At 50.9% G+C, this 25769-nt stretch overlaps 1 protein-coding gene across 3 annotated transcripts; it reads left to right on the plus strand.

Moving 5' to 3' along the window:
- On the plus strand, nt 1–24746 carry PEG3 (paternally expressed 3). Of its 3 annotated transcripts, XM_059664970.1 has the most exons (11): nt 1–164; nt 3621–3707; nt 7766–7837; nt 10372–10848; nt 11443–11526; nt 13062–13271; nt 13352–13461; nt 15727–15829; nt 16627–16716; nt 17035–19478; nt 19587–24746. In XM_059664970.1, the coding sequence occupies exons 4-11, from the start codon at nt 10455–10457 to the stop codon at nt 21372–21374; spliced, it is 5223 nt and encodes a 1740-aa protein (XP_059520953.1). In that variant the 5' UTR covers nt 1–164; nt 3621–3707; nt 7766–7837; nt 10372–10454; the 3' UTR covers nt 21375–24746. The 3 variants fall into 3 exon arrangements, with proteins under 3 accessions (XP_059520953.1, XP_059520952.1, XP_059520954.1); XM_059664969.1 differs by having other exon boundaries at nt 1–169; nt 17035–24746; XM_059664971.1 differs by lacking the exons at nt 1–164; nt 3621–3707; nt 7766–7837; ... (1 more) ...; nt 11443–11526; nt 13062–13271 and adding an exon at nt 15490–15553 and having other exon boundaries at nt 13379–13461; nt 17035–24746.
- Nucleotides 24747–25769: the final 1023 nt, after the last annotated feature.

The following is a 25769-nucleotide window of genomic DNA, read 5'->3' on the forward strand; positions in this document are numbered from 1 at the left end:
CCGGAGGACCAGGTTGGAGCTGAGGAGCGGAGGAGCGGACATGTCCACCCTGGGCTGGTGGCGCCGCCGGGCGCCAGGGACCGTGCGGGCGCACTAGCCAGGGCGCGGGCTGCGCCTCGCTGGCCTCTCGGCCAGCAGCTGTGCGTGCGGTGCGGTGCGGTGTGGTGAGGTGAGTCCGGCCACCCGCCCGCGCCTCCGTGCCAGGCGGGTGCGTCGGTATCACGCCGCAGGTGCGGTGCCCTCGGCGGACGGGGGTCCGCGGCGAGCTGGGGATGCGCGCTTGCCGCAGCGGCACTAGCTCGTGCGGCCGGCCGCCCGCCCGGTGGAAGCGGCCGCGGAGTCGGAGTCGCGGGTTGCCGCGCTCTGTTGCCGCGCTCTGGGTGGGGGACAGGGGCGCGATGGCCGCGGTGGAGACGGGCTCTGTCACTGCCGGCCGGCCAGGGTGGGCGTCCAGGCGGCGGCCGGCCCCTGCGTGCGTGGGTGGCGCGGTCTCGGGGTCTGCCCGCTCTCCCGGGCTGGCGCTGGGGCTTCAGGGCTGGACCCTCCTCCCAGGCGGTCCCTGGTCGGCTCGGCCCCTGGGCCGCCTGGCATCCGTGCCGCGTTGGGGGCGGTGCTTGTTTGCCGCAGTGGCCATGGGAGGAGCTAAGAGGGGCTATGTGACGCCTGTGGGTTAGGGGAGCCCCGCCTACCCTGGCAACCTGATCGCTAGGGGAGGTTTGCTGGGAAGGCGCTGTCCTGATTGGTTATTTGCGGATTGGGGCGGGGCTGGGGGCTGTCATCACAGGCGCTTTGGGCTATGACGGTCTGGGAGCCCCGCCTGCGTCGGCGCCATCTTTAGTGGGGGCAGCGGAGGTTTGCCGCGCAGGCGCAGTTTTGCTGGCTGGCCGCAGGGGGCGGGGCCCGGGGCTGTGCGGCTGCAGTGATTGAAGGCTGCGGGGGTCCTGCCTGTCTCGTACCTTTCTTGGCGCGTCGGTTCCAGCCCGACTAGTCTGGACTCTGACTGAGATTGAGCCATGGCTAGTGTCCGACATCTGGAGAGCAGGCGCGGTGCCTGCATTTGCCATGGCTGAGGCCACTTTGGAACTCAGACGGATACAGGCTGTCAGTATGCCGGGTGGGGGGCCCTTCAGGGGCTCACCGCCCCCTTGTAGTCTTTTCAGGACTGTTTGTACCCTGGGGTGTGTCTGGCTGCAGTTTTTGGCGGGGGGGGGGGCTAGGGCGGGGGAGCAACCAAGGTGTATTGCACAGGTGGCTCTGTGGCCTTTGGGGACCGATGCCCTGCGGCTATGTAAGTTGGCTGGTAGGTGGAAGCCAGGGCTGTTGCTCAGGCGCCCACATGAATGACAGCTTGGCTGGCTGCAGGGGCGGGAGGGAGGGGCTCCTTAGCCCCACCTACTCTAGCGCTGTGTTGGCCCACAGGTAGCAGGAGATTTATTGCGGAGACGCCATCTTGAGTGACAGCACGGCTGGCTGCAGGGGCTGAGCCCAAGGCAGGGCTGCGTGTATTGAGTGACTGATGGGGGCTGCGGTCCTGCGTACTCGCGCTTTATGGGGGCCGACAGGTGGCCCATGAGGCTTACAGCGCAGGCGCCATCTTGAATGACGGCGAGGCTGCAGAGGGCGGGACTGAGAGGATGACGTATTTTGAGTGACTGGTGGTGGGAGGTGCCGACCCAACCCACCTTGCGGTGCCTGTTGGCCGGTAAGTGGCGTCCGAGGCTTACTGCGCACGCGCCATCTTGCAGGTGGCCCGCAGGGGGTGGATCCAGTGACGGGCCCACCCCGCCCGTCCAGGCCCTGTGCTGGCCGGCAGGTGGCGCTGAGGCTTACCGTGGGCCCGTGAAGATAAAGGACGGTGACGCTGCAGGGGCGGGGCCTGGGGTCCCGCCCACCCCAGCACCACGTTGGCCAGGCTGAATGCGCAGGCACCATCTTGAGTGATGGTGGGCGGGGCCGCCTGGGCCTGAGTGACGGACGGATGGCGCCTTAGACCCCCGCCCGTCCCAGCGCTGTTCTTCTGCGGCCCCAGAGGCTTAAATACAGGCACATCTTGAGTGATGGCGGAGCTGCAGGGGGCAGCCCGGAGGTCGCAGCCAGGCTTACTGCAGAAGGCGCCTTTTTGGGGGGCGGCAGGGCCAGGGGCTGTGCTGGCCTGAGGGACGGCAGGCGCCGAGCCGCCCCCCACCCCCACCCCGGGTGTGCTGCGCAGGCGCAGAGGGGCCGGCAGTGCGCTCGTGGCGGTGGCGCCATCTTACATGGGGCGCGAGGTGGTCGCACGAGCCTTGCTTCCTCTGAGGGTCGCCAAAGCCGCGTCAGGATTGGGGGACCAGGTTCAACTGCGCGGTCCTGGGGGTCACTGAGGAGAGAACTGCGGTTCAGAATTTAGGAGTTTTAAGAGATGTGGGGAACGGCAGGGTCTTAAGCTGAGGAAACGGGGGGGGGGGGCTTGGGGGCCCGGAGGACATAGTAGGCATCGTGGGCCGGGCCTGGGTCCTGAGGGACAGAGGCTGTGGAGCCGAGGATGGCCGCCAGGGGGCACGGCAGGAGGGAGGGAGGGAGGGGGCGGGGCCGCTCTGCAGGGGCGGGGTTTCCTGCTGGGAGGGGGGGGCGCCGCTCTGTGGGGGCGGGGTTTCCTGCTGGGAGGGGGGGCTCCGCTCTGTGGGGGCGGGGTTTCTTGCTGGGAGGGGGTGGGGCCGCTCTGCAGGGGCGGGGTTTCCTGCTGGGAGGGGGGGCGCCGCTCTGCAGGGGCGGGGTTTCCTGCTGGGAGGGGGCGGGGCCGCTCTGCAGGGGCGGGGTTTCCTGCTGGGCGGGGGGGGGGGGGGGGCAGGGTCCACGCATGCGCACAGCCGCTTGCGGCGCTGTCCGCGGGTGGGCAGCAGGCCCCATTCCCGAGCTGAGCTTTTTGGAAATGCGCATCCGCCAGTGGCTGAGCGCCTTCGCACGGCCCACCGGAGCCTGCCAGAACCTGCACGCGGTTCTGTGAGAGCAGGTGGTGATGCGGGTACCGCACAGCGATGGCGAGCGCAGCACCAGGGCCCAGTGGAAGCTGCGCTCTGCCTGTGACTGAAATGGACGCGGTCTGGCCCCGCCTCACCAGCTACTAAGTGGCAGCACTGGAGCTTCGCCCCACTTCTCTAGGGGTGTCCGTACCCCTGCCATCATCCCTCGGGGTGTTCGTGGAAAACAAAAGTGGATGGACTGTGCTTTGTTTTTGTTTTTTCCAAATGACGTCAGGTTCACCTGTGGAAGTGCTGTCCCGGGCCTGTCGTGAGCAGTGACTAATACGCCTTCCTAGCCGTTCCCCCTCGCGCCACACGGGTCCCTGCCTTCAGCCAGTGGCCAGTGCCACAGAGCTCATAGGGGGGCTTCCTAAGGTGACACGACCCCGCCTGTGTCTCCCTCAGTTCGCTCTGCTGGTTAGAGACGCTCTGAGACACCACAGGTGACTTGCGCACCCACTGACACAGCCTGCCATGTGGGAGGGCCGTTCTTCCATCTCAGCTGACCTGTGGGTGCCCGAGAGGAAGGCGCTGCTGCGGCGTCATCTCCAGCCGGAGGAGCCCAGTCACTGCCAAGCAAACGTCATGTCTCGTGTCTCATGTCTTCCTTTCCTTCCCCAGCTTTGCCTTCTCGAACTTCTACCCTTTTCCGAGACGGCTGGCAAGAGGAGATCGGACTAGATCCCAACGCCAGGGGGCTGGGTCCAGGTGAGCCGCGCTTGAGTTCTCTCCTCACAGTGCCACACCCTTCCTTGGAGTGAGCGCGTCCTTCCTCTTCCTGCCACGCGTGGTCCACCCACACGGCCACAGCACCCTTAGTGCTCTCGGAAAATGCACACACACTTCTGGTGGGTCCCGTGTTCTCCAGACATCCTCCATGGCCTCATGCCATCCTTTCGGTATCCCCATTCTCCCCAGCACTCGACTACCACTTCAGGCCTCCTCTTTCTCCCTTATTGGGCAGTTAAAGGAGCATGAGGGAAGTCATTATTCACCAGTAAACACGGCCACCCCCGTGGGAGAGGAAGTGCGTCCCTGGAGCTCAGTGTGTTAAGTAATGAAAGACTTTGAACAAGTGACGGCAAGACACATGCACTCGCTGCAGGCAGTTACCTTAATCTGGAAGAGGCCACATAGGGCCTTTCCGAGGAAACCAGGGATGTGGAAGTTGAGCCCTGAAGGGTAGTGGATGGTACCGTGGGAAGAGTAGTGTTGGGAGAGCAGACATGGGTGTTCCTAAGGGAACGAGAGGGGAGCCAAAAGGCCAGGACTCCCGGTCAGCATTGGATTGAGGTGGGGAACAGGTAAGCACATGGCTTGATCTGAAGCACATGGGAAGCCACGGAGACCTTTTAACCATGGAAGTAACACGATAATCAGGTTTTTGTTTTTAAAATGTCATCTGGTTCAGAAGGGGAAGGTTGAAACAGTGGGTGCCAGGAGACCACCCTCAGGTCTGAGTGAAAGATGGTGGCTTGGATTTAGGGTCACAGCAGAGGGTAAGTGATGAACTTGAGAGGTACTCAGACTCAGCAGGGCCGTCCCCTTTGTTCACGGCCTGCTGACTGACCCAGACCAGACTTAGGGAATCGTGTTGCCTGGGGACGTGAACAGCGCAGCTGCTCATTCTACCAGCAAGCCTTGGTGCTGGGCCTGGTCTGGGCAGGGTCATGCTACACTTTGGGTCTCCAGAAGTGAGTGACATAATCCTTGGCCTCAGTGTCCCCTGGATGAGAACTCCAGTTAAATGTAGAGTAAGACAGCAAGGTGGGTCTTACTTGCCAAGGTGGGTGGCCGTGCTGGTGTACCACCTGGAGACAGGCTAACGTGCTGCTTGAAGTGGGCCCTGGGGGTGGGTGGGTTTATGTCCAGCCTGGATGAAAGCTCCCCAGCTGGGAAAACAGCTTGCTCAGTGTTGGTTCACTGATTTATGGTGGGAGGTCACTATAGCAGAGACACAAATACTCAAAAGGGTGTGATCAGCAAATTCTCTCCCTGGAGGCAGACCTACATGGGAAGTGAAACCATCATGAGAAGGGTGCTTGGTGCATACAGAATCAGAGCAAGAGCACGTGGACACGCTATAAGAGCCCTGGCCTGCACGGGGGCGGGGCCCATCTGGTGCCATAAGCTCTTGCTGTGGTTACCGTGATACCAGGGGCCCCATCTCCAGCCCCCACCCTCCCCGATCCATTCACAGTAAGTCTGACCCAGGAAACACCTCGAGTGGACAACAATAAGGAAGCTTTGCTGCAACGTGGTAAGTGGTAGAGGTGTGAGCCGGGGGTGATGTGTCGACTATCAGAGGAGCCGCCTCACGGACCAGAGCGAGAGGCTGTGGCTGGTCTGGTAGGGTAGTGGTCATTCCCTGCTTGCTCACATCCCCACATAAGATCCTTACCTCAACAGCCCCTCTTGTCCATATATACCTGTTGGCTGGACCAGATGGGACACACAGCCTAGAGCAGTGGTTTTCACAGTACACAGCTCCTAAGGTGCTTGTTGGAACCACAGACCTACATTGTCACAGCTGGAAAGGAGGCGTGATTTTCCCAAGTGCCAAAGGCACCCCACATGTGAGGGCCACACCTGAAGCCTACCTTCTCTATGACCACCAGGAGGCAGGTGCTCCAACCGGTAGCTATGATGCGCACTGACCACCAGGGGGCAGAAGCTCAGACCGGTAGCTATGATGCGCACTGACCACCAGGGTCTGATGCTCAGACCGGTAGCTATGATGCACACTGACCACCAGGGGGCAGAAGCTCAGACCGGTAGCTATGATGCACACTGACCACCAGGGGGCAGATGCTCAACGCAGGAGCATACGAGCTGCAGTGACTTGGCAGCTGCGGTTCTAGGGTGATACACCCAGAACCAGAGAGGAGGAAGCTCAATACTGGGGCGCATCACCCAAGAAACGCCCTCTCACAATCTAGGACCCTTTGGGGGATGTCAGAGAGCCAGTTTCAGCCTGGTCCCTGCAGGCCAACCGAGGGACCCCACTGGTGCACAAATCCATGCAGCAGGCCTCTAGTATATTAATGTTGATTAATGTCACCCCAATCAATTTGCTAAGTAAGATGAAAATTTAAAAATAAATAAAATAGAAATTTTAAATGTTCATTCTAAATAAAAGCCTTTTCCTGCTCCTAGATGATAAAAATTAATATTTAATTTTTATTTTAGATTTAGCATTTTTATATATGGTATGGTCTTCCCCCTCAAGTTAATGATTGGCTAGTTTTCCTATTCCTACTTATTGAAATAATATACACATCCCTTACTATGTTCCAATGCCACTTTCATAGACTACTACATACTCAACTTTGTATAGTAAACTCATTATGATTCTTAAATGAATCAGTCCTTCTGTTACAAATTGCAAGTGGTTTTCTTTTGTTATTTTTTTTCCTTTGGCTTTGATAGTATAGACAAGACCATCATTTCTTATTTTTATGTCATCTTTCTGCCTTTAGGCATCATACTGTAAAAGAACTTTCTTACCCCAAGATTACATGAAACTATTTCTTGATGATGGAAAAAATAAAAGAATTCCATGGTTAGATGCATTTGTAAAACACTAAACTTTATACCCCTTTCTTGAAGAATCAAGATGTATTACTACTCACTGTGTTTACAGTGATTTATGACATATACCTGCTCTAGAAGACTGTCAAGAACAAAAAATATATATCTTAAATTTTGTGTTTGGCTTGTTGGCCTTTTGATGTACAAATTCTCAAAATATTGATCTAAATGGAATTCTTCCCTGTTACCTTAGAGCCACTGCCCAGTTCCCATTAGTATTCTTTGAAATTCCATTAGATGATACACATTAATTTGGGGGAGGATTTAGAACTTGGGTGTCCTGGATCCATACATCTTCCAGGACTGTCCTGTGTCTCTTACTGCAGTATAATTTGTAACTTTGTAGGTGCTATTTTTTATATTGGAATGATTCCCACTTAAAAAAAGTATTGTTGATATATATTTAAGGAGTCTGTTATAAATTATTTCCTTATTAAATTATAACATCTTTCTATTGATTCATAAGAGAATGATAATTTTACACCTTTCTTTATGCCTCAGATTTGTTTTTCTTGTGTTGTAATTAGCTAGAACTCTAGAGCAGCGGTTCTCAACCTGTGGGTCGCGACCCTTTTGGTGGTCGAACAACCCTTTGACAGGGGTCGCCTAAGACCATTGGAAAACACATATATAATTACATACTGTTTTTGTGATTAATCACTATGCTTTAATTATGTTTAATTTGTAAGTGAAAATACATCCTGTATTTTCATCCTGTATATCACATATTTACATTATGATTCCTAACAGTAGCAACATTACAGTTATGAAGTAGCAACGAAAATAATTTTATGGTTGGGTCACAACATGAGGAACTGTATTTAAAGAGCTAGAAGGTTGAGAACCACTGCTGTTAGAGTGATGTTCAGTAATGATAGTGTTTAGACTTTTACGTCTGCTTTCATTAAGTGAGTGGTCTTCTGTTTGTTAGTGCTAATCTTTGCCTTGGGTTTTTGAATTCTGGTTTCATAGAGAAAATCTGAAGGTTTTCTGTTTTTTTTTTCCTGGTTGGCTTTTATGACACTGCATTCAGTCTTTCCTTGAAGGTGATCTAAGAGGCCTCACCCCTAATGATCGTCGAGTCAACAGCCATTTGGAGAATGGATCACGGACACTATTTTTACATTTCTTCTGTGTTCATTTGTCATGTGTTTCTTTCTGTGAAATGACTGCAGGTCCCTGGCATTTTGACTGTTCCTGTGCGTAGTGGCTTGTTCAGAAGTTGCAGAAAGGATCTGTTCCAACAGGTGATTTGCGTACCTGAGCGTGTCCTGCTGTCTCTGAGATTGGACTGGATCCTGTCGGGGACCCAGGTTTTCTCTCCGGCAGGCACGGGCTCTGTGTTCTCCCTCCCTCCTTCCCTCCCGGGCAGGTGTCAGCTCTGTGCTCTCCCCTCCCTTCCGTGGAGGCCTATTGGCTTCTGAGGCCCCTGCCCTTGCCCGAGGCCGTCCCCCTGAGCCAGGTCCTGGGTAAAATTGTGCTTTTGTCCGAAAGATCACTGCAGTGCTCAGAGCCAGGCCATTTACCTGCCCCCTGCTTGGAAGCGCCAGCTCAGCAGTGGTATCTAGTGCCCTTCTCCACTGTCACTCCTGCTGCTGAGGAGGCCAGGGCAGCCAGGTGGTGCCACAGCTCCAGGGGGACCATGGAGGACAGTTCCAGTGGGAGCAGAGTGCAGCCCATCACAGCGAGAGCGCATGGGGCCGAGTTTACCGCTTTTATTCCCAAACGATAAAGTCTATTTTGAAGCTCTAAATAATTGAAACATATTAATATGTCTTTAGACATATTAAAACAAAATAATTTTTTTAAATACATTTTTTAATTGATTTCAGAGGGAGAGAGAGAAGCATCAATGATGACAGAGAATCATCGATCAGCTGCCTCCTGCACGCCCCACACTGGGGATTGAGCCGGAAACCTGGGCATGTTCCCTGACCAGGAATCGAACCATGACCTCCTGGTTCATAGTCAATGTTCAGCCACTGAGCCACACCGGCCAGGCAACTTCTGAACATGTGGCTTCCTTTCAAAACAGAAGAATTACTGCTATGTGTGGTTTTCTTCTCTGGGAGGAAAGCCCGTATGTTCACACAGCCCCTCAAACCGAGATTTTTCTCATGTATCACCTACTTCACACCAGTGTGGCCAACTGTAATAAAAGGCTGCATGGTAAAACCTAGATGTAGGTAAAATGGTGTGAAGTGAAGGGAAACGTGTGGCCTCAATTGGTTACGTGAGGGGAAAATAAAGGGAAAGGAAAGGTGCCCAGGGGAGTGGTGTTGGCACTTGTCCGAGGCTGGGTTTGGGGACAGACAGATACCCTCTCAAGGGAGGGGTCTTGGGCACATCTGCCACCTCGAACCCTGTGCAGCTGCTCAGCCCCACAGAACTTCCCACAACCACCGGGGTGTGACGTGCTGTTCAGGACGGAGCCCCTGGCACTGGAGATGCAGCTGGTGTGATGAGGCGCTGGACTTTCCCTTTCATTGCATTTAGTTTAGCCATCAGGTCCCAGCAGCACAGTGCAGAGAACTGGTCGTGGAGGGGGAAATGGCGCCTGCACTCCCCGGAGCTGAGCACTGGCATGCCATGCAGCCTCTGCTTTCCATGGTGTCTGCAGCCTTCATTACGTTGCGGGGAGAAATGCTCAGAAATGGCAGGATTGGCCCGCATCTCCTAGTGCCTGTCCGTGTTTGCTCAGAAAGAAAGTTGCCACCCAGATTTAGTAACGGCTGGCATCTTGGCATGTCCCTGGGCTGAGCATTGGGTAGTGAGGACTTTTGTAAATCTTATTTCAGAGAGGAGGGGAGAGGGAGAGAGAAACATCAATGATGAGAGGGAATCATCGATCGGCTCCCTCCTGCACGACCCCTACTGGGGATCAAGCCCACAACCCCTGCATGTGCTCTTAACCAGAATCGAACCCAGGGGCCCTTCAGTCCGCAGGCCAGTGCTCTATCTCAGCCGTGGGCAAACTGCCGGCCCGTTTGAAATGAATAAAACTAAAAAAAAAAAAAAAAAAAGACCGTACCCTTTTGTATAATGATGTTTACTTTGAATTTATATTAGTTCACACAAACACTCCATCCATGCTTTTGTTCCGGCCCTCCGGTCCAGTTTAAGAACCCATTGTGGCCCTCAAGTCAAAAAGTTTGCCCACCCCTGCTCTATCCACTGAGCAACACCGGCCAGGGTGGGTAGTGAGCCTTTTGGGCATATTGGCTTATGGAAGCTTTCTAGTCCTCAAAGGGAGGTTGGTCTGTTCCTTATTTGCAGATACAGGGACAGACTCCAGGACGTAGAGTAAGTTGCCCAGGATTATAAAACCAGTCAGTAGTGCCTGACCGGTGTGGCTCAGTTGTTGGACATCTATGAACCAGGAGGTCATGGTTCGATTCCTGGTCAGGGCACATGCCTGGGTTGCAGGCTTGATCCCCAGTAGGGGGCATGCAGGAGGCAGCCAATCAATGATTTTCATCATTGATGTTTCTATCCCTCTCCCTTCCTCTTTGAAATCAATAGAAATGCATATATTTAAAACAAAACAAAAAAGCCAATCAGTAGCGACCTAACTCCTTCAGTGCATGTGGTGCCCGAGGTCATGCCTGTGACTTGCTGTCCTGTGTGTGTGTGGTTGGGTGGGGGGGGGGGGGGACGGGCGGGGGGGGGGGGGGATTTGCGCACCGCTTGCCCTCTGGGCCTGTTCGCAGAAGCGTTGCTGACGCCCTCGCAGGCTGCGGGGCCTCACCTCCCGGGACGTGTGTCTCCTTGCGCCCTGCAGGTCCCTGAGCACTGGCTGGCACAGCTGCTGCGTCCTTCCCGTGACCCATTTCGGTTGCTGCACTGACAGCTTTCCCTAGAGAGATGATGCCGCTCAAGCGCTTTTACTCTGGCAGAGCCAAGAAGTCCTGGGTCCCAGACCTGTATGACCTAGACAGTGACTTGGCTCAGTACCCGGATGCCATCGTAGGAGGAAGTCCGACTGACTCTGAATTTTCTCATCAGAGGTTTCGGAATTTCCTCTACGTGGAATTTGTCGGGCCTCAGAAGACCCTGCTCAGACTCCGAAACCTCTGCCTGGACTGGTTGCAGCCGGAGATTCACACCAAGGAGGAGATCATCGACCTCTTGGTCCTTGAGCAGTACCTGAACATCCTCCCCGAGAGGGTCAGGCTCTGGGTGCAGGCCCGGCGGCCACAGACCTGTGAGAAGCTCGTGGACCTGCTGGAGATGTACCACGAGGTGTACGGGCCCGAAGGTGAGGCGGGGCGGGCGGCCGCGGGCAGCACTCCTCCCTCCCTGGCTGCCACAGCCAGCGTGTGATGGGCTGTGTCCCCTGGGGAGCAGTCACCAGGTTACACACCAGCCACCCCCCATGAGGAGCCTCCCGCGTCTCATGCTGTGGCACCGGCTCTGTTTTTTTCATCTTCACCTGAGGATATTTTTTCCATAGATTTCTAGAGTGGGAGGGGAGAGAGAGAGAGACATCTATTGGTTGCCTCACTCACAAGCCCCTACGGGGCTGGGGAACCTGCAACAGAGGAGCACGTGCCCTTGACTGGGAATCCAACCCACGACTTTTCATTCCTTGGCCGATGCTCTAACCACTGAACCACCGACCAGGGCCCGGTTCCCTTTTGGAGACCGACGGGTGTGGTGTGCTGGGAAGTCGTATGTGGCTGCAGTTGTTGGGGGTGCCGTCACAGCCCAGTTTCCACCAGGAGTGGTAGCAGCTGAGGGGTGAGGGGCTCAGAACGCTCCAGCGTCCCGTGGAGGTGGATATGCGGGAGGGGGGCATGGGGAGACCCGCAGGTGATGGTCAGCGCTGAGTGGGTGTCTGCTGTCCTCTTAGACAACGGTCTCAACATACACATTGAAGGCAGATTGAACCGCAATGGAGTAAACAACCCCCTCGCACGCGCCCTCTATTTCTACAGTGAGTACCAGTCGGGTCATGCCGCCCATGGGCCCTGTCCTCCCATTTCCCGAAGGTTCACAGTGGGCATCGGGGCCTCTGAGGGCGGCTGCTGCTGCTCCGAGATCTGAGGGGGCGTAGGTTAATTGATAGTAGATTAGACATTTTATACCCAAGCCAACTCTAACAGAGTGAAATGCAAGACATGTATTGTTAGGGGTGGGAAGTATTTAGTATGGACGTTTGCAGTGGGCTGTTTCAAGCTGCACCCGTAGCCTTCCCAGGAGGGTTGAGGCTCTAAAGCTACTTCACTTGTTAAACAGTTCTTCAGTGAACTTTAAAAAATTTTTTTAATCAATTCTCTTTTTAAATATATTTTTATTGGATTCAGAGAGAAAGGGAGAGGGAGATAGAAACAACAATGATGAGAGAGAATCACTGATGGACTGCCTCCTGCACGGCGCCACACCGGGGAGGCGGGGGCATGTGGCCCGATTAGGAACCGGATTGTGACCTCCTAGTCCAGTGGTTCTCGACCTGTGGTTCGCGACCCCTTTGGGGATCACACGACCCTTTCACAGGGGTCGCCTAAGACCATCGGAAAACACATATATAATTACATATTGTTTTTGTGATTAATCACTATGCTTTAAATATATTCAATTTGTAACAATGAAAAGATATCCGGCATATCAGATATTTACATTATGATTCATAACAGTAGCAAAATTACAGTTATGAAGTAGCAACAAAAATAATTTTATGGTTGGGGGTCACCACAACATGAACTGTATTAAAGGGTTGTGGCATTAGAAAGGTTGAGAACCACTAACGTAGTTCATAGGTCAACCCTCAGCCATTGAGTCACACTGGCCGGGCTGTTGAGTGAACTTTTAGAAGGAGTGTTGCTGCCCTGACCGGCTTGGCTCAGAGCGTCGGCCTGCGGACTGAAAGGTCCCAGGTTCGATTCCGGTCAAGGGCATGTACCTTCGTTGTGGGCACATCCCCAGTAGGGGGTGGGCAGGAGGCAGCTGATCGATGTTTCTCTCTCATCGATGTTTCTAACTCTCTATTCCTCTCTGTAAAAAAATCAAAATATATTTAAAAAAATAAAAATCATCATTCTCCCCTTTAAAAAAAAAAATAAAAGGAGCGTTGCTTTGGTGGAGGGCGTATGTTTTGTAAGTAGAGTAATGTGCACATTGAGAGGCTTGGGTAACTGGACGGCAGAGGGGCTGATGTCCATCTTGCAGGTGGACTTGACCGTGTACAACCTGGGGAATCGCAGAAGTGTCTGCAGGGGGGCGAGCTTCTGAAGTAAGCATCAGAACTTGCTTTAGAGCAGCCCCCACGTAGTCAAAGCCTCCAGAAACTGCCCCAGGCCTAGGGTGATGGGAAGAGTCCAGGTTGCCCTTGGGCGTGTGGAGACCTCTATGTGAGATCTGATTCCTGAAGGCAGGAGCAAGGATCGTGTTCTTGTTGAGGGGGCTATGCACATGGGGGAGGGGGGGCCACATGTCAGTGCTGTGCTCACCCCAAATGTCTGGCTTTCGCAGGAGACCGGGACCGGGATTGGGACCAGGACTGGGATCGAGACCGAGCCTGGGACCGGGCCTGGGACCGGGCCTGGGACAGGGCCTGGGACCGAGCCTGGGACCGGGGCCGGGCTTGGGAGCGAGCCCGGATGCGGGAGCGGGAGCGGAGGGCCAGAAGCAGGGACCTGTCCTTGCGAGAGCGCTGGCCGTATGGCAGGATTCCCAGAAGCAGTAAGTCCTGCGTTCTCACCTTCCTAATGTGCCTGCAAGGCTGGCTGGGCCTTTTCCTTCACGGGCCTTTCTCTCCCCAGGGTTTCCTCCCCGGGATCTTTCCCTTCCTGCTTCGATGGAGAGAGCGTTTGCGACGGAAAGAGGGCGCCGCCGTCGGAGCTTGATGATGCAGTACGAGTTGCAGTCCCAGGTATGTTTCAGTTCCCTCTCTCCATTACATGGCAGAGCTCCCTTTTTTCCCAAGAGGGCGTGTGTGTTCATCTGCCCCCTAAAATCCCACCTGGGCAGGGAGTCCCAGTTACTCTTGAACGGATCCCAGGTCTGTCCCCAGCGGTGGCAAGTGGCCAGAGTGACCTCTCCCTGTTTCCTGCCTCCTCCACGTGGTCAGAGGAACTCTCTGCTACTCAGGAAGCTCTCGTCTCTGAGCACAATGAGTGAATCACTTGGTGCCCTGCATGTGGGTCATGTGGACGTGCAGGGGTGCAGCACCCATTCCTGGGGGACTCCAGTGTAGCTTGTGCAGCTGTGGGCACCATTGGTGATTACAAATGCAAAGGGAACAGCTGCTGTAGAGCTACCCACGTGCGATAGGTGAACAATTTTGCACCAAGGCACCATTTCTCTTCCATAGGGAATTACCATTCAGAATTTAATGTACATATATTATCCTCCGATGAGGCCAGTGGAATACAAAGATATGAAAACTGCCTTTTCCCTTTGGCCATTGCCCTTGGGGTCTGTTAACAACAGAGATGGTGACCCTGCTAACTCCCTCAGTCCACCAAGTTCTTGACCTCGTCTGTGGTCTGCCAGCCCCCAGGGGAGGAGCTCGGGTCTCCTTGCTGCCTCACAGGTGCCTCTTCACACCTGAGCCCAGCACAGCTCTTGCTCTTGAACTTCCTGTCGCTTCAAGTGATGGGACTCAGCCATGCAGGTGGTAACTGTGCCAGCTTTGCGCTGCCTCCTGATCTTTCGTAGCTCATTTGGGTCCAAAAGGTCCTCAGCCGTAACCTAGTTTCATTTTTGAAGCTCTGCATAGCTTTGGTGGTTTTTGGTGTTTAATCACTGGGCACGGACATTTGCTCTCCCCTTAAATCCCAGTGCCTGTGCTCATGTATCTTTCCCAATAGAGATGCACCTAATTTGTGCAACTCCTTTTTTTGCTGCATTTTCTTCTCTCTCTGGAGGCCCATGGGGACAGACTCTGGTGAGGCCTGTGTTTGCTGTTTTAGGGTACAGTGTCAAACCAGGGTGCATGGAAGCTCACTGAGGGCAGGAAGGTTCAGAACTCAATTAATGCCCATGCTACTTGCCAGCAGTGGAGCTCTATAATACATTATCAGAGTATCTTTATATAGAGTTTAATGTATGTTTCCTTTACATACTTTTTCCTATTTAAACCACACATCACATTGCAGAACAGCCTCCCCCACAGCACTGCCAGGCGGGCTAATGCCCTTCTCCCCATTTTATAGAACCTGAGGCTCAGAGTTTTCTGTTCCCAAGGCTGCACAGCTCAAAGGCTGCAGTCCTTCTTTGGCCTTACTTTCCTGTGGCTCTGGAACCTGTGGGTTCCCCATGGTCCCGTCTCCCTCCTCCCTTGTGTCTCAGGCCTTGGTGCTGTACTCCCCGGGACCACCGCCCTCTGCAAGCAGTCATGTTTTAGTGCAGCAGTAAGAAAAGGTTCTGCATAGAAGGCCCTCTGAGTAATACAGGGAACTTAACAATTCTTTTTAGGAAAGTATCCATTAGAACACAAAAGACAGCTGTGAAATGAAGGCACTCAGTGCCTAAAATCACCCCTGGGTTATTTGGAACTTCTACATGCCCAGAGGAGCCCACAGTGTAGCCATGTTGTGCAAAGCATGTGTGTGCAAGACATGGATGTGTGTGTGTGTGCAGGGGTGGGAGGCTTAAGTCACACTTCCTGGTCAAATGTCTGCTAAAACACATTTCTTTCTGTTCCCCGCATATGCCATGCATAGTTGATATTTAGCCTATTGGAGCTTTCCCACCAGCCCCCTCTCTCTGTGTCAAAATATTGCCCACCACTGAATGCCCCACAAAAGACTCTGTACAAAACCTTTGCTCACTAGTCCAGCCCACCCTGAACTGTCCCTCTACTAAGCCCTTTTAGCACTGATTATCTGTACCCCACTTTATTGTTTATTGTTCTCTAATTGTTTCATGAGTCTTTTCTCTCCAACCAAATTATAAGCTGCATGAGGGCAAGGAATGTGTGTCATACGTCTTTTGGATCTTCCTCAGACTATAGCGCCAAGGTAGGTACAAAGTAGGTCCCTAGTAAACTTGACTTGGACCACTCAGAACCCCAAACGCTGTGAGCACTTTCTACATACCTTTGTATGTTGTAGCTCCCATGTCGCAAGCATTCTCCTCTCTCTGGATGCCCCTCGGACAGGCCCCACTGAGAGGTCCGTGTTTGCTGTTTCAGGACACGATGTCGTACCAGGACATGGTGAAGCTCACTGAGGACAGGAAGGCGCAGAACTCGATCAAGGACAACATGGAGAACTACAGGAAGCTGCTGTTCCTGGGTAAGCCGCTGCTCCCGCAGGCACTGGAGCATTTTCCCACCTTCCTCTTTGCAGCTGCAGGATGGTAGAGTCCACGTTGATCTCTCTGGACTTCAAGGGTAATCAGAAACCTTTGAAAGACCTCAAAGCAGAAGCATAAACAAAGAGATTTCTGTCTCTAAGAAATCCTTCTGGCTCTGGGTGAAGACCCTATGGCACAGGGTTGGGGGAACACGGAGATGGCACTTGCCACAAGAGCTGATGCTTTCATAGGTGGTGACAGCAGACTTTTAAATACACACTCAGGACGGGACCCTAACATCCCGTGTGCACCTCCAAGAAGAACCTAGCTTGGCCTAGCAGGCAGTTGGCCGTGCAGGTCTGGCGCAGTGGAGAGAGAGCTGTACCGAGAGTTCTGTGTGAGGCAGTGGAGCCTTGAGGAGCTCCAGTGTCGGCAGAAGAGGCAGGGAAAGAAGAGTCAAGAGGTAGGAGGACACCCCTGGAGGCCAGTGAAACGGGACATCAAGATGGAGGAGGTGGTTAGGAAAAGGTGAAGCCTGAAAAAGATGCAGTGAATTTAGGGAGGCATGAAGGTCTCTCTGTACAAAAGAGTAGGTGGAGTCAGGAAGATTAATTACATTCATGTTAGAACGAGCTAAGGAATGGTAGTAAGGAAGTGAAACTGCAAATACAAGACACCCCAAGGATTGGATTTGGGCTACTTCATATTTAGTGGCTCAGCGAAAGGCAGACATCAATTTATAGTGCTGAGTCTTGGTCCCCAACTTGAGTATGAGCTGTCGTATTATTGTGAACAGGGCTTCAGCTTGCCGAAGATGATGGCCACTCCCACATGACACAAGGCCATTCACGGTCAAAGAGAAGTGCCTACCCAAGCACCAGTCGAGGTAAGCACTAGGTAGATGACGCTTAGTGGCCACTTTAATCGGTGAGATGGGCACTGATCTGTACATACACACAGTGAGTCCTCACTTAACGTCCACAGGCTCTGGAACTGTACGTGAAATGAGCAGGCTAATTGATGTCAACAGGGTTAAATTCCTACGGCATCTCAGCAATGTTAAAATGAAACAATGTCACTCGAGGACCTGCTGTACTGATAAGCCTTGAGCAATTTATATTCACACCACCGTCACGGAAGACCTACTGTGATTTTGCACAAGTACAGGAACTAGGGAGTATTTACATTTCGTGTTTCTTTTCAGGTCTGAGAACCATGCCTGAAGCCAAAAAGTCAACCCATCGCCGGGGGATCTGTGAAGAGGAGGCTTCGCATGGAGCGATCATGGAAAAATTCAAGGACGTTTTGCAAAACCCCACATCCGCGAGACCGAGAGTACCTAGTGACCGGTTTCCAAGGGTCCCCAGAAGGGCAGACCACGATTGGAAAGAAGTGTCCTTAGACAGAGAGTCAGTGATTCAGGAGGGGGGCTGTGCAGGGAATGCCTGTCGGGGAGCTTGTAATTGTAACTCAAACCTTGTTTCCAAAAAGAAAGTTCTCGAGAGAAAAAGGCGCTATGAGTTTGACACCGATGGGAAGGGTTCTGCTCACGATCAGAGAGACTCTCCCCGGAAGAAACCCTTTGAAGGGGGTGAGATGAGAAGAGCCATGAGCATGAGCAGCCTTAGCCCCCCTTCTGCCGAGTCGCAGCCGCTTGATTTTGCCGCCATGCCCTATGTGTGTGATGAGTGCGGGAGGGCTTTCAGTGTGATTTCTGAGTTTGTCGAACATCAGATCATGCACACTAGAGAGAATCTCTATGAGTATGGTGAAGCGTTTCTCCGTAGTGTGGCTGTCACTCGGAAAAGTGCGGCTCGAGGGAAATGCTTTGAGTGTAAGGAGTGTGGGGAAACCTTCGATAAGACCGTCGATCTTGCTGAGCATTGTCAGATTCACTCTAGAGGGCATCTCACAGAATGTAATGATGAGGAATATGAGGAGCCCTTCATGCCTAGCCCCACCTTCAGTGAGCTTCAGAAAATGTATGGGAAAGAGAAATTCTATGAGTGTAAGGTGTGTAAGGAAACCTTCCTTCATAGTTCTGCTCTGGTTGAGCACCAGAAGAAAATCCATGGGAGAGATGACAAAGATGATGAAGTCTTCAAGCCCAACCCAGCCTTTAAGGGGCTGCAGAGAATGCATGCTAAAGAGAAAATGTACGAATGTAATGTGTGTGGGGAGACCTTCCGCCACAGCTCATCTCTGAAAGAACATCAGAAGATTCACACCAGAGCAAACCTGTTTGAAAACAAGAGCAAAGCGTGTGAGGAAACCTTTATTCCTGGTCAGCCCCTTAGAAGGCGTCAGAAATATTACTTACAGGAAAAGCTCTATAGCTTTAAAGATGATGGGGATGCCTTTGGGCAAAAGTTCCTGTTCCCCAGTGAGCATCCCTCAGTTCATTTTCAGAAGAATTCCTATGAAGGCAGGGCGTATGGGAAGTCTGTCATTCATAGCAGGCCCTTTACTGAGTCTCGGAAGAGTCATACTATAACAAGACCACCTGAGAACGAGGACGAGAAGGCATTCACCATTAGCTCTAATCCTGATGACAACCAGAAGATTACCACTAAAGAAAATGTCCTTGAGAAGAAACCAAACGAGAGGTCTGTTATTCATAGCTTATCTTTGGCTGAAGTTCAGAAATGTCACAGTGCCGTGGGGCCCAATAAACCAAAAGTGATTGCAGAGTCTACCATTACAAGCCCAAATATTCCTGAACAGAAAGTCCATGCTGGAGAGAAGACCTCTGAAGAAAAGAAGAATGAGAGGTCCGTTATCCATAGCTTACCCGTTTTCAAACTTCCCAAAAGTCCCAGTGGAAATGAATGGAATGAGAAGGGAGGATTCTCAAATCTTCATGCTAAGCAACAGAAACCTCCTGCCAGACCCACCCCTAATGAAGGGGACAAGAGTAACAACTACAAGGACTCTGTTATACGCCGTGTATCTGGTACTGAACCTCCAAAAAGTCTTGCTGCAGAGGGAGCCAGTGAGTTTAAGAAGGATGGCCAATCGACTGTTTCCAAATCAAATGTCCCTGAACATCAGAAGGCTCGTGCTAAGAAGAAAAACATTGAGCGCAGGAACTGCGAGACTTCAGTAATTCACTCCCTGCACTTCGGTGAACCTGAAACCTTTCTCCCCAGAGAGAAACTCTATGAATGTCCAGAGTGTGGAGAGTCCTTCGTTCGTAGCTCCGACCTCACTGAACATCAGAAGATTCACCATAGAAAGAAGCCTTTTGGAAGCAAAAACTACGAACGATCTGTTATTCGCAGTGTAGCCTCTGCTGATCCACAGACAAGTTATGCTGAACAGCCAGTGCAGGTGAGATATGGCCAAGAGCCAGAAGGGATGACTTGCATTCAGCAGCCAGAGCAGGCTAGTTTTCTTGATGAGCTAGTGGAGATGAGTTATGTGAAAGAGCCAGTGCAAGGTTACGGTCAGGAGCCAGTGGGGATGACCTGCCTTCAAGAGCCAGAAGGGATGACCTGCCTTCAAGAGCCAGAAGAGATGACCTGCCTTCAAGAGCCAATCCAGACTAGTTTCTTCGAAGACCTAGTGGAGATGAATTATGTTGAGGAACCAGTGCAGGGTTACGGTCAGGAGCCAGTCGGGATGATTTGCATTCAACAGCCAGCACAGGCGAGTCATCCTCGCCAGCCAGTGGGAGTGAGTTCTGCTGGACAGCCAGCACAGGCAAGTCATCCTCGCCAGCCAGTAGGAATGAGTTCTGCTGGACAGCCAGCACAGGCAAGTCATCCTCGCCAGCCAGTAGGAATGAGTTCTGCTGGACAGCTGGCACAGGCAAGTCATCCTCGCCAGCCAGTGGGAGTGAGTTATGCTGGACAGCCGGCACAGGCAAGTTGTGCTCAGCATCCAGTGCCGCAAGAATGTAAGGACTGTGGGCAATCCTTCGCGACCATTGAAGACCTTGGTGCCCATCAGAAAATCTACACTCAGGAGAAGTTCCATGGAGGTTCTGTTATTCGGGGTGCAGTCGGTGGCCGGCCTGAGCAGGAAGAGCCTGAGCCGGAGGAGGAGGAGGAGGAGGAAGATTCTGAGGATTCAATCTATGGATGTAAGGACTGTGGGCTGGGCTTTGCAGATCGGGCCGACCTTAAGGACCATCAGAAAGTTCATGGCAGAGAGTACCTTGTCGACACTCGTGAGTACACTCAGTCTGTAATTCACACCCATTCCATCAGCGAGTATCAGAGAGACAACACTGGAGAGCAGCTCTTCGAATGCCCAGCATGTGGCGAGTCTTTTGTTCACAGCTCATTCCTCTTTGAGCACCAGAAAGTTCATGAGCAAGACCCATATTATGGCCACAGGAGGTATGATGAGCCTTTTATGAATCCTTTCATCCTTAACCCACAGAGGTTCCGTGCCCCACAGGCAAATCCTACAGCGATGTATCTTCAGTGCCACGTGTGTGGGCAAGATTTCATTCATGGCTCTGTCTTCAATGAGCATCTGGCACTTCACATGGGAGAGGGCTCACCGGAGCAGGCCCAGAGGAGCAGTGACGCTGTCAGTGCAGGCTTGGCCCTCGCAGAGTTACAGAGAAGCCAGGCCGAAGAGAAGCACTACGAGTGTGGAATATGCGGAGAGGCCTTCCTCAGCCAGGCAGACCTGAGGGAGCACAAGAAAATTCACGAGAAGGATGATGAGCCCTACGATTACGGGGCTTCCTTCGTTCATACCTCGTTTCTTACCGAACCCCCGAAGGGAGATTCTCCATTCTTTGAGTGCAAGGACTGTGGGAAGTCCTTCATTCATAACACAGTTCTCACTAAGCACCAGAAGTTCCATGTGGAAGAGGAAGAAGCAGCAGCCCAGGAAGTCGAAGCCAATGTTCTTGTTCCTCGAGAAGTTCTGCGGATCCAGGGGTCGAACATGGAGGCTGCCGAGCCAGAAGTGGAGGCCGCTGAACCGGAAGTAGAGGCTGCTGAGCCCAATGTGGAGGCCGCTGAGCCCAATGGGGAGGCTGAAGGACCAGATGGGGAGGCTGCAGAGCCAAATGGAGAGGCCGAACAGCCCAACGGAGAGGCCGAACAGCCCAACGGGGATGCTGATGAACCAGATGGTGCAGGAATCGAAGACCCTGAAGAGAGAGATGAAGAGCTAGAGGGGAAGGCTGAAGAGCCAGAGGGGAAGGCTGAAGAGCTAGAGGGGAAGGCTGAAGAGCCAGAGGGAGATGCCGATGAGCCAGATGGTGCAGGGATCGAAGACCCAGAAGAAGAAGATGAAGATGAAGAGATTCAGGTTGAAGAACCATACTATGACTGCCGGGAATGTGGAGAGACCTTCACTACCACCTCGGCCTACGGGGAGCACCGGCAGACCCATGCCAGAGTGATCATATTTGAGTCTGGAAATGTCTATGGGGAAGGCTCCCACTACACTGGGCAGGCCAGCACCAGCACTCAGGGCAGCGATAGGGCTGAAGACAAGTACTTCAAATGTGATGTCTGCGGTCAGTTCTTCTGCGACCGCCTCTCCCTTGCTAGACACCAGAACACCCACACTGGCTGAGAACACAAGTGGAAGGTCGGACAGCCTTTCCTGACTTAGGACCTGACCCTCACAGCAAAACCACAGCAACCCATAGTAACGTCAGAAGGACACTTAGCTTGGCTTGTACACACTGACTTTTAACCTCGGATACCTTGGACTGGAAAGGAACCGGAGGCGGTTCCATTGGTCTTACCTCTTTCCCCGTCGTACACCAGTGCGTGCATGTGGGGACGCCACAGCACATCCCTTCCCTTTCATCCTAGTGACCGGGTTGAGGGACAGTCCTAGGAGAGCTGAGACTACAGAAATAGCCCCAACCAAATGATACCCCTGTAACCTACATATAACTTTCCTGAGCTGTATATAAAATAGCAAATCATAGCAAACAGTAGTCACAGGTACTTGGATTTAATGATACAGAGTTACAGTTTACTGTGCAGAGATACCTCCGTGGTATGCTTTGATTTTTTTTTTTTATTGGAAGAGGAAATGAGCAACACACTTGTAAATATCTTAGTTCCTGTGAAAGATTTGTTGTGCATTACTTTAACCCCTTCAGTATCTTTCTGAGTAACTGTGTTGTCCCTTACTCTTAAATATTCCTGTCAAGGTGTAGGCATGCAAGATAATGTCCTTTCCTCTGTGCGGTTCGAAAGGAGTTCTTTGAGCTTCCTTTTCAGTCATCTCGTCTACACCAACACCTTGTAACCTAATGCTGTATACGCCTTTGCAATTTGTGGATTGACCTTTTGTGACCCAAGTTGATTCCTTGCCATATTGTACCTTGCAGTGATTCTCATGCAAAAATACTGCAAGTTTGTGTTTGTTTAACCAACTTAATGTGTGCTCGAGAGTGAATCCACAAACGCCAAGCTTTTCCCTGTAAATCTTGCTTCTTTGCCTTTAAGAGAGTGGGTTGCAACCATCACTAGATCGCGACAGTGCCTAATGAAGGTTGAAACCGTCAGGAGAGCCTCTCCTGTTGTAAATATGGATGCAGGTGACAACTGTCATCACTTTTTGTGCGCTTTCTGCCTTAAGTGACACGTAGCAGCGTGGCTTTGTTAGTGTGTGCCGCCACGAGTCAGCTTGCACCTGGGCGCCCAGGAGCTTGTATCCTTAGAGCTTTCTATTACCGAACCTAATTCTTGTCTTCACCTGTCTGACCCTCAGCCCCGTGTCTAACTCGCATTTTTTTTAAAAAGAAAAGCTTTCTTTACAGTCAACCTAAGCTTAACATGGACTCAGGTTCCCAGCGCCTTAATTTGTTTTGTTACCATTGTTCTCTCCTCGTTCAGCCCTCCTGAGTAGTTTTGATCTGATTCCATTAATTACAGATCGACCTTACAGCTTGCGGTTTCCTGTGTCCTTTTCTGTGGGCCACTTGTGCTCCTTTTGCTTCCCCTCACCCCTGCGTCGTGACTATTGAGATTTTTTTTTTTTTTGGCTTTGTGTTGACTGGAAAAATAATTTTAAAATTTAAAAAAAATGTAAAGTGGATCTGATGAAGAAGTGAACAAAAGATAAGAGCAGATCATTTGAGAAAGAAAATGCCAATGCTTTCTTTGGGAATGTGCCCAAATCTCACTCTCCTAGATCTGCATGGTTAGGGCTTGAGAGTGTCAGAGCTGCTGGGAGTGCCAAAGTCTGGAGGAGTTGTGGGGCTGAGGGCATGGAGCAGAACGGAGGAAGCCAAAGAAAGGAGTCCTAACACAGCAGCAGACCGGGAGGGTGAGGAAGCAGGCAGAGGGAAACACCGGAAATGGACTGGAAGGCCAGGTCGGTGAGAATATGGCCTGGGCACTTTAGAGGGGGCCATCTGGATGGCACAGTGGTGGCGAGGGCCAGCTGCATTGAAAGACCAGAGGTTGGAACGGACATCCGGAAAAATGGGAGCAGGGCCCTTGAGAAGGGAGCCATTGCTGATGTTGGGGCCAACTCGGGTTCATCCCTGTTGGCAGCACCAATTGGTAGCTCCTTCTCCGAAAGCAACTCGCCAAATGTCAGGGTGTTCGTTCCAACCTTGTGTTCGTGAAAAATTAGGAACAACTTTGATGCCAAACAATAGAATGATTAAGTGAACCTATGTTGATTCTTACTCAGCTGTTTTAAAAATGATAATCATGCAGAGTTATGTAGTAGCGTGGAAATATATTTACAGAATATTAAGTGGAAAAAAGCAGGACACAGAATTATATTTATACTACAATTATAACTGTTTAAAAAGGTATGATTTTAGTCAACAGCTGTTGTGTTGTAGGCTTCTAGTTGAGCATTATTTTTCTTAAATTCCTTGATGTTCTTAATGGTGGTGGTGTTGTTACTAAAAAGTTTATAGTCATGTCTCCATTGTGAACAAAATTTGAACTCATTATCAGATACTTGGAAAAATACAGAAAAGTGGAGGAAAACAAACAAACCATATTCCCACCATCCAAAGACAGATACAATCTTTAGTATATTGTTTCTTGTTTCTGTGCACAGGCTTATGATTATCACTGTGTTAAACTGTGTATTCAAAGTTGATGTTATGTTACCTTGGTTTTCAAATGTCCCTTATTAATAGTATTCTGATTTTAAAAAGTTTATTATGCTTCTATTACAAGCATAATACATACCCAGAGGAAAAAAAATTGGAAGATACAGTAAATTAGAAAAGAAAAAACTTCACTCATATTCCCAACACCCAACAACTGAATATCTTGATCTGTTTCCTCCATCTTGTGCACAAACTTATGGTGAGTGTTGAATATGTATGCATCAAGTCTACAGTGATAAAAAGTGTGGAGAATCATTAACATAGTGTTGTTGTTATGGAATTATGGTTAAGTATTTTGTCTCAAATTCCTTGGGTGATCTTTGGTGTTTTGCTATTAAATCTTATGTATTTTCCCATTGCAAATATAATACTCAGAATTTGGGGGAATTCAATCAAATAGAAAAGAAATCCACCCATATTCCCAGCACCTAACAGCTCCTATTAACATCTGTCTGTACACCAGTCTGTGATTGTTAGGGTGTTAATGATAAGTATGCATAGAGTCAAAGATGGGAAGAAATATGGAAAGTAATTAAGAAATAGGTGTGTGGTTGTGGGATTACAGTTAAGTATTTTGTCTTGATTTCCTTGAATGATCTTTATCGTAGTGTTTTGGTAATTCACTTTTATTATATCTATTTCCATAGTAATCACAGCGTGTGTTCATTATAGAAACTTGGAGAAAGTAGAAGAGATACACCCATATTTTCATCATCCAAAGACTGTGGTTAACATCTTGATATATTTTTGCATCTTGTTTCTGTGCACAGGTTTTTGGTTTGTTAATATGGTTGTGGTCGTTCTATCTCTCTGTAATAGTGTCACCAATAAAAATAAAGTTAACAATAAGATCTTTCTCAGTCTCTTCTTTTATCCATTTTAAGTGTCTGGGGTTGATAACTACAGTTTTTAAAATTATAAATCCAAAAACTTAGTGCCTTCTTAGGCCTTAACTTTTGCCTTAAAACTCTTATTTCAGTTTTAAGTATTGCATATTCTGATTTGAAGGGATTTTTAAATGCATGATTCCACATTTTTAGCTATGTTTATACAATTAAAACATTCTTAATAGTGTTTAATCAGTAGATGAGTGGATAAAAAAGCCGTGGTACATTTCTACCATGGAATACTATGCAGCAGTAAAAAAGAAGAATATCTTGCCCTTTGATGACAGCATGGAGGGACCTGGAGAGTATAAAGCTAAGTCAAATAAGTCAGTCAGAGAAAGACAAGTATCACATGACCGCACTCATGTGGAATCTTAAGTAAAATAAACTGATGATCGGAGTGGATTCAGAGACATGGAGCATGGAACAGAGTGTGGAATCTCAGGGAAGGCGGGGGAGGGTGGGTGGATGGGAGGTAGTTAACCCAAGACCATGTATGTATATATGCATGGCCCATGGACACAGACAATAGGGTGCTGAAGGACTGGTGTGGGGGGTTAGAGGGGGGGTCACTGGGGGGAAAAAGGGAACATATGTAATACTTTGAACAATAGGAAAAAAAAACACGATAACCACATGTGAATTTCAGTTATTTGAGTCGGTATTCCTAAATCTTCCCTGAGGTTAAAGGTGTTTATCTTGAGTCATGTCCCTTGTAAACCTGACCTCACCACCAGAAACATCCCGGGCAACTTGGCGGGTTGTTCCCCAGATATGTTGGGAGGTGATTTTTAAATATGCCTGTGCGTCCATCATGGCCAGAGATGTCCAGCCAGGTTGCCCCATCCCCAATTGGGGATGGTGCCCCTGATTCTATGACACAAAGGAGATTTCCCATATTTGACATTCTTCTAAGCCCCTTAGCGACTCTGGAATTTGTCAGAGCCCTGCGTTCTTTCGTACTCTCAGGACTTGTGTGTATTAAAA

Source organism: Myotis daubentonii, chromosome 15, assembly GCF_963259705.1.
Source record: "Myotis daubentonii chromosome 15, mMyoDau2.1, whole genome shotgun sequence".
NCBI lineage: Eukaryota > Metazoa > Chordata > Mammalia > Chiroptera > Vespertilionidae > Myotis > Myotis daubentonii.